The sequence below is a fragment of the Salmo salar genome, chromosome ssa26 (genome assembly GCF_905237065.1).
Source record: "Salmo salar chromosome ssa26, Ssal_v3.1, whole genome shotgun sequence".
Classification (NCBI taxonomy): Eukaryota; Metazoa; Chordata; class Actinopteri; order Salmoniformes; family Salmonidae; genus Salmo; species Salmo salar.
The window spans coordinates 30,897,021-30,910,440 of record NC_059467.1 but is presented as its reverse complement, the minus strand read 5'-3'; the positions used below and the strand labels follow the sequence as shown (position 1 = coordinate 30,910,440).

Genomic DNA, 13,420 nt, shown 5'->3' with positions numbered 1-13,420 from the left:
AAATACACTATTACTGCCACCTAGTGGCGAGTACGCTTTATCTGCCTAGTATGTTTAAATAAAAACAAACGTTATTTGTCCATGCGCCGAATACAACAACATTTCACCTTACAGTGAAATGCTTACTTACAAGCCCTTAACCTACAATGCAAATAGTCTGGGTAGCCATTTGATTAGATGTGCAGGAGTCTTATGGATTGGGGGTAGAAGATGTTTAGAAGCCTCTTGGACCTAGACTTGGCCCTCCGGTACCGCTTGCCGTGAAAGAACAGTCTATGACTAGGGTGGCTGGAGTCTTTGACAATTTTTAGGGCCTTCCTCTGACACAACCTGGTATAGATGTCCTGGATGGCAAGAAGCTTGGCCCCGGTGATGTACTGGGCCGTACGCACTACCCTCTGTAGTGCCTTGCGGTTGGAGGCCGAGCAGTTGCCATACCAGGCTGTGATGCAACCAGTCAGGATGCTCTCGATGGTGCAGCTGTAGAACCTTTTGAGGATCTGAGGACCCATGCCAAGTCTTTTCAGTCTCCTGAGGGGGAATAGGTTTTGTCTTGACTGTCTTGGTGTGCTTGGACCATGTTAGTTTGTTGGTTATGTGGACGGCAAGGAACTAGCTCTCAACCTACTCTACTGAAGCCCTCTCGATGAGAATGGCGGCGTGCTCAGTCCTCTTCCTGTAGTCCACAATCATCTCCTTTGTCTTGATCACGTTGAGGGAGAGGTTGTTGTCCTTTCACCACATATTTTGTGTCATATATTCATGGATTACATTTTCAGTCCATTGGCATTTGAGCAAGAATTATCCTCATAAAAAAAAAACATTTTATCACTCCAAAGAAAGTTTCTGTAGTTTCTTTATCACTGCAAAATAACACAAAAATAGTAGGCTATGCATGGTCCTGGAAATATATAGCTTTTTTATTAAATGGATCGATTCAAGGAGGTACTACCTTGGTTTATTATGATGATTATTTGCGTTGAAAATAGTATTAGACTGTGTTCACACACGCAGCCTATTTCAGATTTTTTGGGGGGCAAAAAAGTTGATCTAATTGGCCAAAAGACCACAATTAGTGGAAAAAGTTCAGAAATGGGATGCCTGTGTAAACGCAGCCTTGGAGAGCGAGTTAATGATCATTGTGCAGTAGCTTCACACCAACATTAGAGTGTAGTCTTCACACACTACATCTGCTTCCTCTTGTAAAAAATATGAGCCAGATCTTTCTAAAGGGCATTTACAAGTCAAATACATTTCAACAAAATCACAGTTGACTTAGTGGAGAATGGACTACGATTCTAAGTGACACTTTATGAATGTGATTGTGGGTTTTTATTTCTATATTACATTCACATAATAAAATGAACAAGAGACACCATCAAATCAAACATGTATGCTATTTGACAACAAAAAACATTCCCGTGGCAGTGACACTGGACATGAAATGATCTAGGTCGATCTATTTGAGATTAAATGAACATACTGTACCTTCCGCCTCGCTAAACATTGTATCAGTGTACATATTGCACATGCTTACGTTCTTTTAAATAAGTACTGTATAGCACTGAGGCACCAGCACATACACATGAAACATGTACATAAAGAAACATGGAAAATAAATAACTAAAGAACAAGTTACAAAAGCAGAATAAAAAAGTACAAATGTTAAACCTTGGTTTCGGTTACGGCTTAATTGGTCAAGAGTAATCCTGTCCATTATAATAGCTTACATAAATCAAGTGCACATTTTGTCAATTAAATCTAACTTTAACATACAAAAACAAATGGTATATGAGTCAAGTGACTGTTCAGCCATATGTCTGCTTTGCTGTCTAGCTAACATCCAGTTAAAGTCCATTGTGTTTGTTTTCTCAGCCCCTCTGAGAGCTGAGAAAACAGTCAAGCCCCAGAGATCTCCACAAAGAGGGCACGGAGGAGCCCTCCATGGCAACGGCAGGTGAGTGTTGGTGTGATCATGGTGTAATGCTGGACCAGGTCACAGCAGGTGAGCGGTGGTCTTGTGTGATAATGGACCACGTTGTTACATGTTATTGAGGTCCATGAGTGTCTGATCCAACATTTGACACATATCAACGTTCTCTCATCTCATCATTAGCCTGATAGTGACAAACTCTATGTGTGCAACATAAAAATTCATCCTCCAGACTATTAATAATTTTTTACCACAATGAAAATGACTTAACCAAGAGTTTCACAGACCCAATAATATTGAATGAAGATTGTTATAGTTAAAACATTAAAAGGTGGTCCCTGTGTATATCCTTAGACAGCCACAGTTAGTAGATATTGTTATAATGCACACTCATATCAAGCCTTATCATACATTGTGGGTCAGTTTCACAGACCCAGATGATGCCCAGAATTACTCCTGTACAATGGACAATCTTTCAGTCATAGACTTATAGAGTGATCCAGTTTATGTTATCTAAATCGAATTGCTGTTCGTGAAATAAGAATTCCAGATGTTGGTTAACTAAACTAAAATCGGCCTGCTCTTAAATTCATCTGTGAGTCTGTGAAACCTGCCCTCTTCACCTGCAATGTGAACATGCATTTCATTTCTCTGATGCTCCGCATTAACTACAGTCCAATTATTTCTTCCCGATAAATATTATCCAATATATATATATATGATTTTTTTGTCTTTGCCTGACTCTTAGGTTTGTGTCAGACACACACATTAGCCTATATTTCCATCACAGCATCAGACAAATGTCTACGGCCAATGACATGCCAAGACAATAAAGGTATTTTCATTTTGCGTTTTTCTTCTAATTTGAGCACAGTGCTAATTTCACAACACATCCAGTAATAGTTTAATCCTGATTTAACACCACTCTCAGTTCATTGGATAGAAGCCGGTTTTTCTCAAGCTGCTGGTACAGAGGGTCTTTGCAGTCAGAAAGCAGGTTAAGAGAAAATAGAATAGAGATAACAAAGTGTGTTAGTTCAGAAAGATAGTCTTTTGTGTCATGCTACAACAGCACACACAACAAATACCATTGTTTTTTACCCTCTGCTTAAATGATCACATCTATATGCAAACAAAGAAATGGCTCCCTCACCTCAATGTGGAGATGGTGTGACTGTGAAATGACTGAATTATATGTTTACAGAATATCCCCAATGTTACACAAGTCACTATTATCTTTTTGAAGCAAAGTGTGACCGTCGGGAATGCTGAGGATGCTGAAACAGGTACATTTTCAGTTTCTGATCAATCCATGTAGTTGAACTCGGCTGGTTAAAGAAGTTGAAACCATGCCTGAGGTTGGTAGAGAGGTCATGGCCACAGCCCTCTGCACTTACACAATCCCCTGCCTGAGTGGGGTCAAATCCCTGTCCCACCGCTCCTCTACACAATATTTGTTTATCTATCGCTCTCCCCCTTAATTTCTTGCCTATCCCTGTCAATAAACAGTTGTATACTTTTTTTAAGAATAAGCTCTGTGGATGTGCTTTTGTCCAAATGTAAGCACATTTTTTGTTAATAAAACTACCATAGTACCATAATTCCAACCAAAATCTATTAAGAAACTAAAAAACATACGTTTGTGAAGAGGAGCTTTCGGTTTTATTCAAAGCTGCTCAGTAATAAATTAAACAGAGAAACCTTTAAAGACAGGAAATTAAATGAAGGAAATTAAGAACTACCGATTTGAAGGGTAAGGATGGCTGACATGGATGGATGTAAATGAGTCAGGGTTCTGTACAAAAGGTGGTCTATAGGATGGCAGCAGCAGCAGAGGCCCAATGTGCGGTGGTGCTGTGGTAAAGAAGATGTGGAGACATAGGGGACAGGATGTTGGGCAATACTGCCACATAGTTGTAGTAGAGAGAGGCCTCTCAACCAGCGGGTGGTGTCTGTGATGGTTGTGAGATGATGTAAACAATTTAACTGGAAAAGAATGAGAGGAAAAACAGAACGTGTTGGAGGGACAAATCGTAGAAAGGCACGTGACTGATATGACATGCAGGATGGAAACCACAGCACACAAAACAGAAAGCAGAGCCAGGTACTCAGAAAGGGTTGAGAGGTACTCTATTCTGGAAGTTCAATTTAGATGTTTCTAAAAGCATGTAAAAACTGATTGTACAACTTTAATTGTACAATGCATGTTAGATTCTATATAGTTCTCAGCCTAACAAAAAAGCCACTTGTTAACTACAAAAGGCAAGAGCTATTTGCTGTTGCATGGCAGAAGCGTAAAGTGAGTCAGTATTAGTAAGCACTGAAATTAAAATGTGAGTGGAAAAATCCAAACAGATGAAACATACAAAAAAATATGCCACTAGAGGGAGTATACAGTAGAAAACAATGTGAGTGGGTGGGGCCTATGCACAACGCACAAGCAGACACAAGCAAGTGATAGATTACATGGAGGTCATGTCGTTGAGGGTGTGGTCCAGCTCCTCGCTGATGGCCTTGTACTTCAGTTTCTGTGCATACAACTCATCTATTATGGGTGGAGGAGGAGGAGAGGAGTGGTGGAGGAGATGACATCGATGGGGTGATAATGAAGGAGGGTGGGGACAGCAACAGAGATGATAGACAGAGCAAAGAAAGGAGGGGAAAAGGTAGGAAAAAACAAAGGATTGTCAGAGAACTGAAGGAAATAAAATAGAATGTCAAAGCGAAAAAGAATAAGGGAGCAATAGGATGTGCACAGGCCACTAATGCCCTGTTAGATTGTTTAGACCAATCAGGAAATGACTAACTGAAACCCTGATGAAGGCAGCTTGCTGTCGAAATGTTTGTATCTAATTAATACATATTACATCGGAGTGGTATAGTGTGTAGCTGCTTTCTTTTCCAGAAGGAAATGACAACATGGTCTCCAACCAAATGATATAGAGCTCCATTGTGAATGCTTTGTAATTCCACAGCTACAGTACCACAGTCACACCAACAGCAGCATGAGACATTTCTTTCCCTGGCCTGCACTAGCCCAACAAACACTGACTGTGGGTCTGCATAATGTCAGCTGTGGCACTGGCCTAGTCTGCCTAGCACAGAACTGACTGTGCAGAATGTAGATGCAGTATCTGATGACACTACAGAGGAGGTGATGAAAGGTTAGACTTGACAATATTTGCACATTACTCTTTTTAAAATTCTTCAAGCTCTGTCAAGTTGGTTGTTGATCATTGCTTGACAGCCATTTTCAAGTATTGCCATAGATTTTCAAACCAAAACTGTAACTAGGCCACTCAGGAACATTCAATGTCATCTTGGTAAGCAACTCCAGTGTATATTTGGCCTTGTGTTTCAGGTTATTGTCCTGCTGAAAGGTGTATTTGTCTCCCAGGTTTTCCTCTAGGATTTTTCCTTTGCTTAGCTCTATTTTGTTTATTTTTATCCCTGGTCCTTGCAGATGACAAGCATACCCATAACATGATGCAGCCACCACCATGCTTGAAAATATGAAGTGGTGCTCAGTGATGTGTTGTGTTGGATTTTCCCCAAACATAACACTTTGTATTCATGATATAGAGTTCATTTCTTTGCCACATTTTTTGCAGGTTTACTTTAGTGCCTTATTGCAAACAGGATGCATTTTTTAAATATTTTAATTCTGTACAGGCTTCCTTCTTTTCACTCTGTCCTTTAGGTTAGCATTGTGGAGTAACTACAATGTTGTTGATTCATCCTCAGTTTTCTCCCATCATAGCCATTAAATCCTCACTGTTTTAATGTCACCATTGGCCTCATGGTGAAATCCCTGAGCGGTTTCCTTTCTTTCCGGCAACTGAGTTAGGAAGGACGCCTGTATCTTTGTAGTGACTGGATATATTGATACACCATCCAAAGTGTAATTAATAACTTCACCATGCTCAAAGGGTTATTCAATGCATGTGTTTTTTTTTTACCCATCTACCAATAGGTGCCCTTCTTTGCAAGAAATTGGAAAACCTCCCTGGTCTTTGTGGTTGAATCTGTGTTTGATATTCACTGCTCGACTGAGGGAACTTACAGATAAAATTATGCGTGGAGTACAGAGATGAATGAGGTAGTCATTCAGAAATAATTTGAAACACTATTATTGCACACAGAGTGTGCCCATGCAACTTATTATGTGACTTGTTAAGCACATTTTTACTCCTGAACTTATTTAGGCTTGTCATAACAAAGGGGTTGAATACTTATTGACTTAAAACATTTCAACGTTTCATTTTTTATTAATTTGTAAACATTTCTAAAAACATAATTCCTCTGATATTATGGGATATTGTGTGTAAGCCAGTGACAAAATGTAATCAATTTTAAATTCAGCCTGTAACACAATACAACGGGGTGTGAATACTTTCTGAAGGCACTGTATATGTCCTGTTTTACTATACAACTTACCTCAGATTTTCACATTGAAAACGCTTCATAATATATGAAATGAAAGGAAAAAGGTCCATACCCTCCAGATCATCAATGGTCTTCTCAAGCTTGGCCACGGACCTCTCAGCGAACTCAGCACGGGTCTCAGCCTGTGGCACAAGATGCAGACAAGACGTGATGAGTGTCCCCCGTCCTCATCACACCAAAACATGTTCCAACATAGATATATAATACAATGTCTAGTGTTCTCCACCCTTTCTATGGTCCCACTTTACAGAAGATCTAGTGGCTAACATGCTAACGCTAATGTCCCACTTTAGCTAATGGTAAAGTGAATGGAAACAGGGGCTAATTTGCTAACGCTAAAGGGAACTCACCTCCTTTAGCTTGTCTGTGAGAACCTTGATCTCCTCCTCGTACTTGTCCTCCTTCTGTGAGTACTGTAGTGACATAGTGGAGCGCAGGTCAGAGAGTCATCATCACAGCACTACCGACATGAACTGGTTCAATGGATAACAGGCAGAAATGAGTGGGCCTACTCAATAGAGTTACCTCCCTTTATCTCCATGGCTATACTAGCAGGCAATGGGGATAAAACCCCTGACTGCAACGACCTGAGAAGACATACATTTGTCTAAACAGACACCTACCTTCTCTGCCTGAGCCTCAAGAGACTTCAGGTTGTTTGTGACTGTCTTCAACTCTTCCTCAAGCTCAGCGCATTTGCTGATGTTTTAAGTATGGTTGAAGGAGCAGAGGAGGGGAAGGAACGAGAGTTATAACAGGAGGACCGACGGGGGAAAGAAACAAGAGTTATAACAGGGCAATAAGCACACAATAAGAGTAACAGCAGGTTGTCTCCAAAGCAGTAAATTGTGCTGTATTTTGTGGTTGGTTCCAAAGTTTTTACCTTTCAGAGAGCTCAGCGCGCTCCTCTGTACGTTCCAGATCACTCTCAATGATGACCAGCTTACGGGCGACCTGTTTTCACCCATAATAAGACAACACATCACTATACCACAATGGTGCACCAAGCAATCAATATGTTATATGTTTAGTTTCATGTACAGGTCTATATGCTGTCTGTTTCCCACATGCGCACACACACACACAAGGACTTCAGAAGTAAAGTGCCTTCGGAAAGTATTCAGACCCCTTCAATTTTTCAAGGACATTCTGAGACTTGTCCCGGAGCCACTTCTGCGTTGTCTTGGCTGTGTGCTTAGGGTCATTGTCCTGTTGGAAGTTGAACCTTCGCCCCAGTCTTTGTTCATGAGCGCTCTGGAGCATGTTTTCATCAAGTATCTCTCTGTACTTTGCTCTGTTCATCTTTGCCTCGATCCTGACTAGTCTCCCAGTCCCTGCCGCTGAAGAACATCCCCACAACATGATGCTGCCACCACCATGCTTAACCGTAGGGATGGTGCGAGGTTTCCTCCAGATGTGACACTTGGCATTCAGGCCAAAGAGTTCAATCTTGGTTTCATCAGACCAGAGAATCTTGTTTCTCATGGTCTGAGTCTTTAGGTGCCTTTTGGCAATTCCAAGTGGGCTGTCATGTGCCTTTTACTGAGGAGTGGCTTCCGTCTGGCCACTCTACCATAAAGGCCTGATTGGTGGAGTGCTACAGAGCTGGTTGTCCTTCTGGAAGGTTCTCCCATCTCCACAGAGGAACTCTGGAGCTCTGTCAGCGTGACCATCAGGTTCTTTGTTTCCTCCCTGACCAAGGCCCTTCTCCCCTGATTTCTCAATTTGGCCGGGTGGCCAGCTCTAGAAAGAGTCTTGGTGGTTCCAAACTTCCTCCATTTAAGAATGATGGAGGCCACGGTTTTCTTGGGGACCGTCAATAATGCAGAATTATTTTTTTTGGTACCCTTCCCCAGATCTGTGCCTCAACACAATCCTGTCTCAGAGCTCTACAGACAATTCCTTTGACCTCATGGCTTGGTTTTTGCTCTGACATGCACTGTCAACTGTGGGACCTTATATAGACAGGTGTGTGCCTTTCCAAATCATGTCCAATCAATTGAATTTACCACAGGTGGACTCCAATCAAGTTATAGAAACATCTCAAGGATGATCAATGGAAACAGGATGCACCTGAGTTCAATTTCGAGTCTCATAGCAAAGGGTCTGAATGCTTATGTACATAAGGTATCTGTTTTTTATTTTTAATAAATTGGAAAATAAATTATAAAAACCTATTTTTGCTTTGTCATTGTGAGGTATTGTGTGTAGATTGCTGAGGATTTATTTGTATTTAATCCATTTTAGAATAAGGCTGTAATGTAACAAAATGAGGAAAAGTCAAGGGGTCTGAATGCTTTCCGAAGGAACTGTATATAATAAAGTATCAGCCTAAGGAAGGCTAGGAAACTCACCTCCTCGTATTTCCTGTCAGCCTCCTCAGCGATGTGCTTGGCCTCCTTCAGCTGGATCTCCTGCAGCTCCATCTTCTCCTCATCCTTCGATGCTCTGTTCTCAATTACCTTCATGCCTCTGGAGGACAGAATAAACGGGGGGAACATATGTCAGGGATAGGAGGACATTGCATGTTGTCTTGTTTTTTAAATAAATAAAATGTTGATAAACTAAAAGGAATAGGAGGACATTAATCTGCAGCCCAACAGTCCACACATTTGGCACTTGGCTATTGTAACACAATAAATCTGGTACAGTGTGCTTATGCATATTTTACATGAACTCTTCTCAATAAGTGTGCTAGTTAAAGAGATTGAACAGGATCTTAATTAAGCACTTACAAATTTATCACATATTTTACTTATTGGAATTCATAACATACTGTATCATAAGAATTGCAGAATATTGTAAAAAAAAAATGCAGGATGTAACTTTACATAAGAAATGGATGTCGTTATACACAATTGTGCACAATTTTCGGGGACCCATTTTGGCTCGGCTTGGCTTGGCTTCTTCTAAAACTACTGGCTGAAATTATACAACACCTTTCTAACGCATCCTTTACTGAAAACTTTTAAGAGTGAAATGATAATATTATTACTGTGGTCATGTGGATTGATGTCATCTATATGGGTTTGGTGTTGATGACTGTGTTTGAGACAGACTGATGGGTCTGATGATGGCTGTGTCTATACTCCTAGAAGAAATGGTTCCAAAAGGGTTCTGCGGCTGTCCCCATAGGAGAATCCTTTTTAACTCCTGGTAAAACCCTTTTAGGTTCCATGTAGAACTATTTTGGGTTCCATGTAGAGGCCTCTGTGGAAAGGGTTCTACATGAAACCCAAAAGGGTTCTACCCGTAAACAAAAGTGGTTCTTCACAGGCTTCTCCTATGGTGACAGCCGAAATAACCATTTTTGGTTCTAGATAGCTCCTTTTTTGTCTAAGAGTGTAGTGTATGATACAGAGTTGGAGTCTGAGTGCTGCTGCTCACCTCTCACTCTCATCAGCAGCTTTCTCAGCCTCCTCCAGCTTGGTCAGAGCTGTGGCCAGACGCTCCTGAGCACGATCCAACTCCTCCTCAACCAGTTGGATACGTCTGTTCAGGGAAGCTACATCAGCCTCGGCCTAAGAGAGCACAACATGGAGAAACCACAATGTCAACCTGATGCACACTCAGTCAGTCACACTTTCTTCCATAATACAGTATCTGGAGAGATGTGTAGTGTAATGGAGGAGGTTGGGGGTCACATTTGGACACCTCTGTGGGGGGCTTCTTAACACTATAGGGGATTAAGGTTTAAATGTGTGAGAAATTATTTATTATTTATTTAACCTTCATTTAACTAGGCAAGTCAGTTAAGAACAAATTTTAATTTACAATGACGACCTACCCCAACCAAACCCTAACCCGGACGACGCTGGGCCAATTGTGCGCTGCCCTATGGGACTCCCAATCACGGCCGGTTGTGATACAGCCTGGAATGGAACCAGGTAGTGACCCCTCTAACACTGAGATGCAGTGCCTTAGACCGCTGCACCACTCGAGAGCCCCTGTAATTTCATGCTAATCTCCAGCATTATATATAACATTCTTTAGACAAGATTGTATAAAATAGACATTTATATAGGCCTAATTGGTATGTTTGGAAAGGCAGTGACCAATATAAACATAATAAGCTGACAATTATGTAAATGTATGTAGCTACAGGAGGTGTAGGATGATAGTGTATGATCGGCTGGAGCATGCTGAAACTGCAGCAGCCTGGGCTAATGTGTTTATTTTGGAGTCTTCCTGCCTGGCACGTTTTACCATTAAATCGATTCTCACTGTCCCATTTCTCCATCCTTTTAGCACATCAAATGACAGACAAAATATTGATTTTTTTAGTACCGTAAAATCATCTATATTCTGTCTATCGTTCTACCAAGCCTGTTGATCAGATTTATACTAATACTGTCGTCAGGCAGGCTGCAGACTAATTGCCTTAAATTATTAGCCAGGGCTTACGGATTCTCTCGCATCCCTCTCCAGACCCAGTTCCTTCTGCCGCCTCTCTGCCGACTCTTCTGCACCATCAGCCTGCTCTTGTAATGCTTTAATTTTCCTTTTTACAGCTTCCAACGACGTTAGCCCGGCCATTTCGCTTGTTTACGGCCTATTTTCTATTGCCTACGCCTTTTTCTAACGGTTCTCGGGACAGAAACGCGCAACGATGCCGGGATGAGAAAATCTGCTCACGTCTCTGTTGTTTTTTTCCTACAGCTACTGGGGAGGCTGAGACTTGCGCTAAATGACACCGGAAGTAACACATTTCATACATTGCGCAAAATTGCCTAAAAAAATCCAGATAGATTTTGTTAGAGGTTTTTATTTATTGTATTATAGTGAGATAATATGATTATGTCATAATGACTTATTGGCCATTCGCCTATAATGGGCACTCTGCTCAGAGCCCCCCCCCCCCCAACCCCCTTCCCTCCTACAGGCTCATGCTAGTGGTGCTGGGATTGCGCATCATATCTGGGATATTCATTTATTATGGGGGGATTTAACCTATAATAAACGTTTTAAAATAATCATTTAAAATGTATTTAAAGATATTGATTGTATTTAAAAATAAAAATCGATTACATAAGGACAAAAGTAACATGATTATCCCAATTCATAATAATGATAGATCTATAGGCTACTTAAAGTATAAATATTTTTGGTACCATTTTTGTTTAATGTTTTTTTTTACTATAATTACTATCATAATTTGGTGTTCTTTCTAAACTGACACAATAAGCTGCATGTTTCCTATACGAACAAACGTTTAATTATTGGCGTCCCCTACAACAATCTCAATAGTGGAATATAATGTATGACACCTACAAATCTAAATGAAAGGTATTTAAAATATTCAAAAACTTCCACCAAACTTTTAACTGAAATTCTAAACGGGGCCCCATTTTAACCCAACAGGTTGCGGGGTGCACAGGGTACACTGCTTAAACCTGGCCTTACACGGCATAAACCTGGCCTTACACGGCTTAAACCTGGCCTTACACGGCTTAAACCTGGCCTTACACGGCTTAAACCTGGCCTTACACGGCTTAAACCTGGCCTTACACGGCTTAAACCTGGCCTTACACTGCTTAAGCCTGTCAGCTGTAACTAGGCCATATAAAACACAGCTACATTTAACCTTCTGCTTGCATCTTCGTGGAGGGTGGCACACAGATGGTCTACTCAGTCTTATTCGGTTTCAATGAACACATGTGGAATATTGCGCATGGCAGGCCAATGGTCGAGCCTAATGAAGACGCAGGTATTAACCATAAGCAATTATGTAGGCTATTCCAAACTGAAACAATAAAATTATCTTAATTTATATGTATGATGACTAGGCCTAGAATGAAAAATGTTAAGGTTCAATGTTAGCAGACTGTTCGTGGTCCCCCTGAATCCACTCTAACACTCTTCAAACTTACGTCTGTGGCTTTCTTCTCAGCGAGTTCAAGTTTCTCCTGGGCATCCTTAAGAGACTCAGAGTACTTGTCCAACTCATCCTCTGTTCCCTTCAGCTTCTTCTGCAGCGCTACCAGGTCATCCTCAAGCTGATAGTTGGTGGAGAATATCATCAGTCAATTGGGGTGTGCCATAAGCAGCGTGGACACAGCCAGAAACAGACAAAAAAGGGAAGAAAACAAAAGCCAAGAGTCATGGAAAAAAGACAAACACTTACAAATGCTTCATGATATCTTCTTTGTCTTTGGACAAGTATGTGTATTTCATTTATTCAATCCACTCACAACACTAGAGTGGCATACTTTAATCAAGAAACTACGCTATTCATGTTTTATGGCAAAAAAATCTAACGCTGATCAAAGAATATTAGTTTATAGTAGGCTTAATCCTGCATAATGCAGTATAAATGAATCGGTCAAACAAATATTTTCTAAAACATCCTGTCCTATAATCCAATAGTCCAATAATAAAATATTGTCACGCCCCAAAAACAAATATATTCCAAATACGATTAAATACAACAATCAATACTGATCCTCATACTCTTTATCCTCTGAGACTTAATTTAATCCATATCGAGAGAGAGAACGCTCCAAAGCACTCCGTGCCCAAACATTTGACGCACAGTGCCAAAGTCACCCGTGCGCAATAAGACAGAACCCGATTTCTCTATGGATGCCAACCTGTTTGCTCTTGTCTTCCGCTGCCTTTTTGTCTCCCTCAGCTCCCTCAGCTCTGTCCAAGGCATTCTCCTTGTCTAGCTTAAGCATCTGCATCTTCTTCTTGATGGCGTCCATGACTGCTGTGTTGTTGGGGTGGCCTCACCAACTGACCAAAAAACAAAAACTTTGCGTAAAACGCTGAGAAGCTCCGCGCGTCTGAACCACACAGAACGTGAAGCTGGAGTGCAAGCTCGAGCCGACTGTAACTTGTCAAATATGTACTATAGCAGAGGAGTTACTGGATCCCCATGGATACCAAACACTTTTTGGGAAAACGACGGCAGCTGCTCTCTTCCGCGGGTCCTGCCTTTTTTATGTCTCTCCTCGGCGATTCGCTGATCCAGTACATTGTACCGTTGATAAGACTATATATGGGTTATGGGCGAGAAAGTGGCACCCCCTCAAAGACGTC

The 13,420-nt window shown here is 41.1% G+C and overlaps 1 protein-coding gene across 4 annotated transcripts; it reads right to left on the bottom strand.

The window, feature by feature from the left end:
* Positions 1-1,317: 1,317 nt before the first annotated feature.
* LOC106587620 (tropomyosin alpha-1 chain) lies at positions 1,318-13,407 on the bottom strand. 4 transcript variants are annotated; one of them, XM_014176181.2, is made up of 10 exons: positions 12,970-13,384; positions 12,250-12,375; positions 9,767-9,900; positions 8,734-8,851; positions 7,263-7,333; positions 7,003-7,078; positions 6,730-6,792; positions 6,432-6,501; positions 4,400-4,478; positions 3,577-3,919 (listed from the first exon to the last, which is right to left on the bottom strand). In XM_014176181.2, the coding sequence occupies exons 1-10, from the start codon at positions 13,081-13,083 to the stop codon at positions 3,916-3,918; spliced, it is 855 nt and encodes a 284-aa protein (XP_014031656.1). In that variant the 5' UTR covers positions 13,084-13,384; the 3' UTR covers positions 3,577-3,915. The 4 variants fall into 4 exon arrangements, with proteins under 4 accessions (XP_014031657.1, XP_014031661.1, XP_014031656.1 ...); XM_014176182.2 differs by lacking the exons at positions 3,577-3,919; positions 4,400-4,478 and adding an exon at positions 1,318-2,911 and having other exon boundaries at positions 12,970-13,407; XM_014176186.2 differs by lacking the exons at positions 3,577-3,919; positions 4,400-4,478; positions 12,250-12,375; positions 12,970-13,384 and adding exons at positions 1,318-2,911; positions 10,784-11,058.
* Positions 13,408-13,420: the final 13 nt, after the last annotated feature.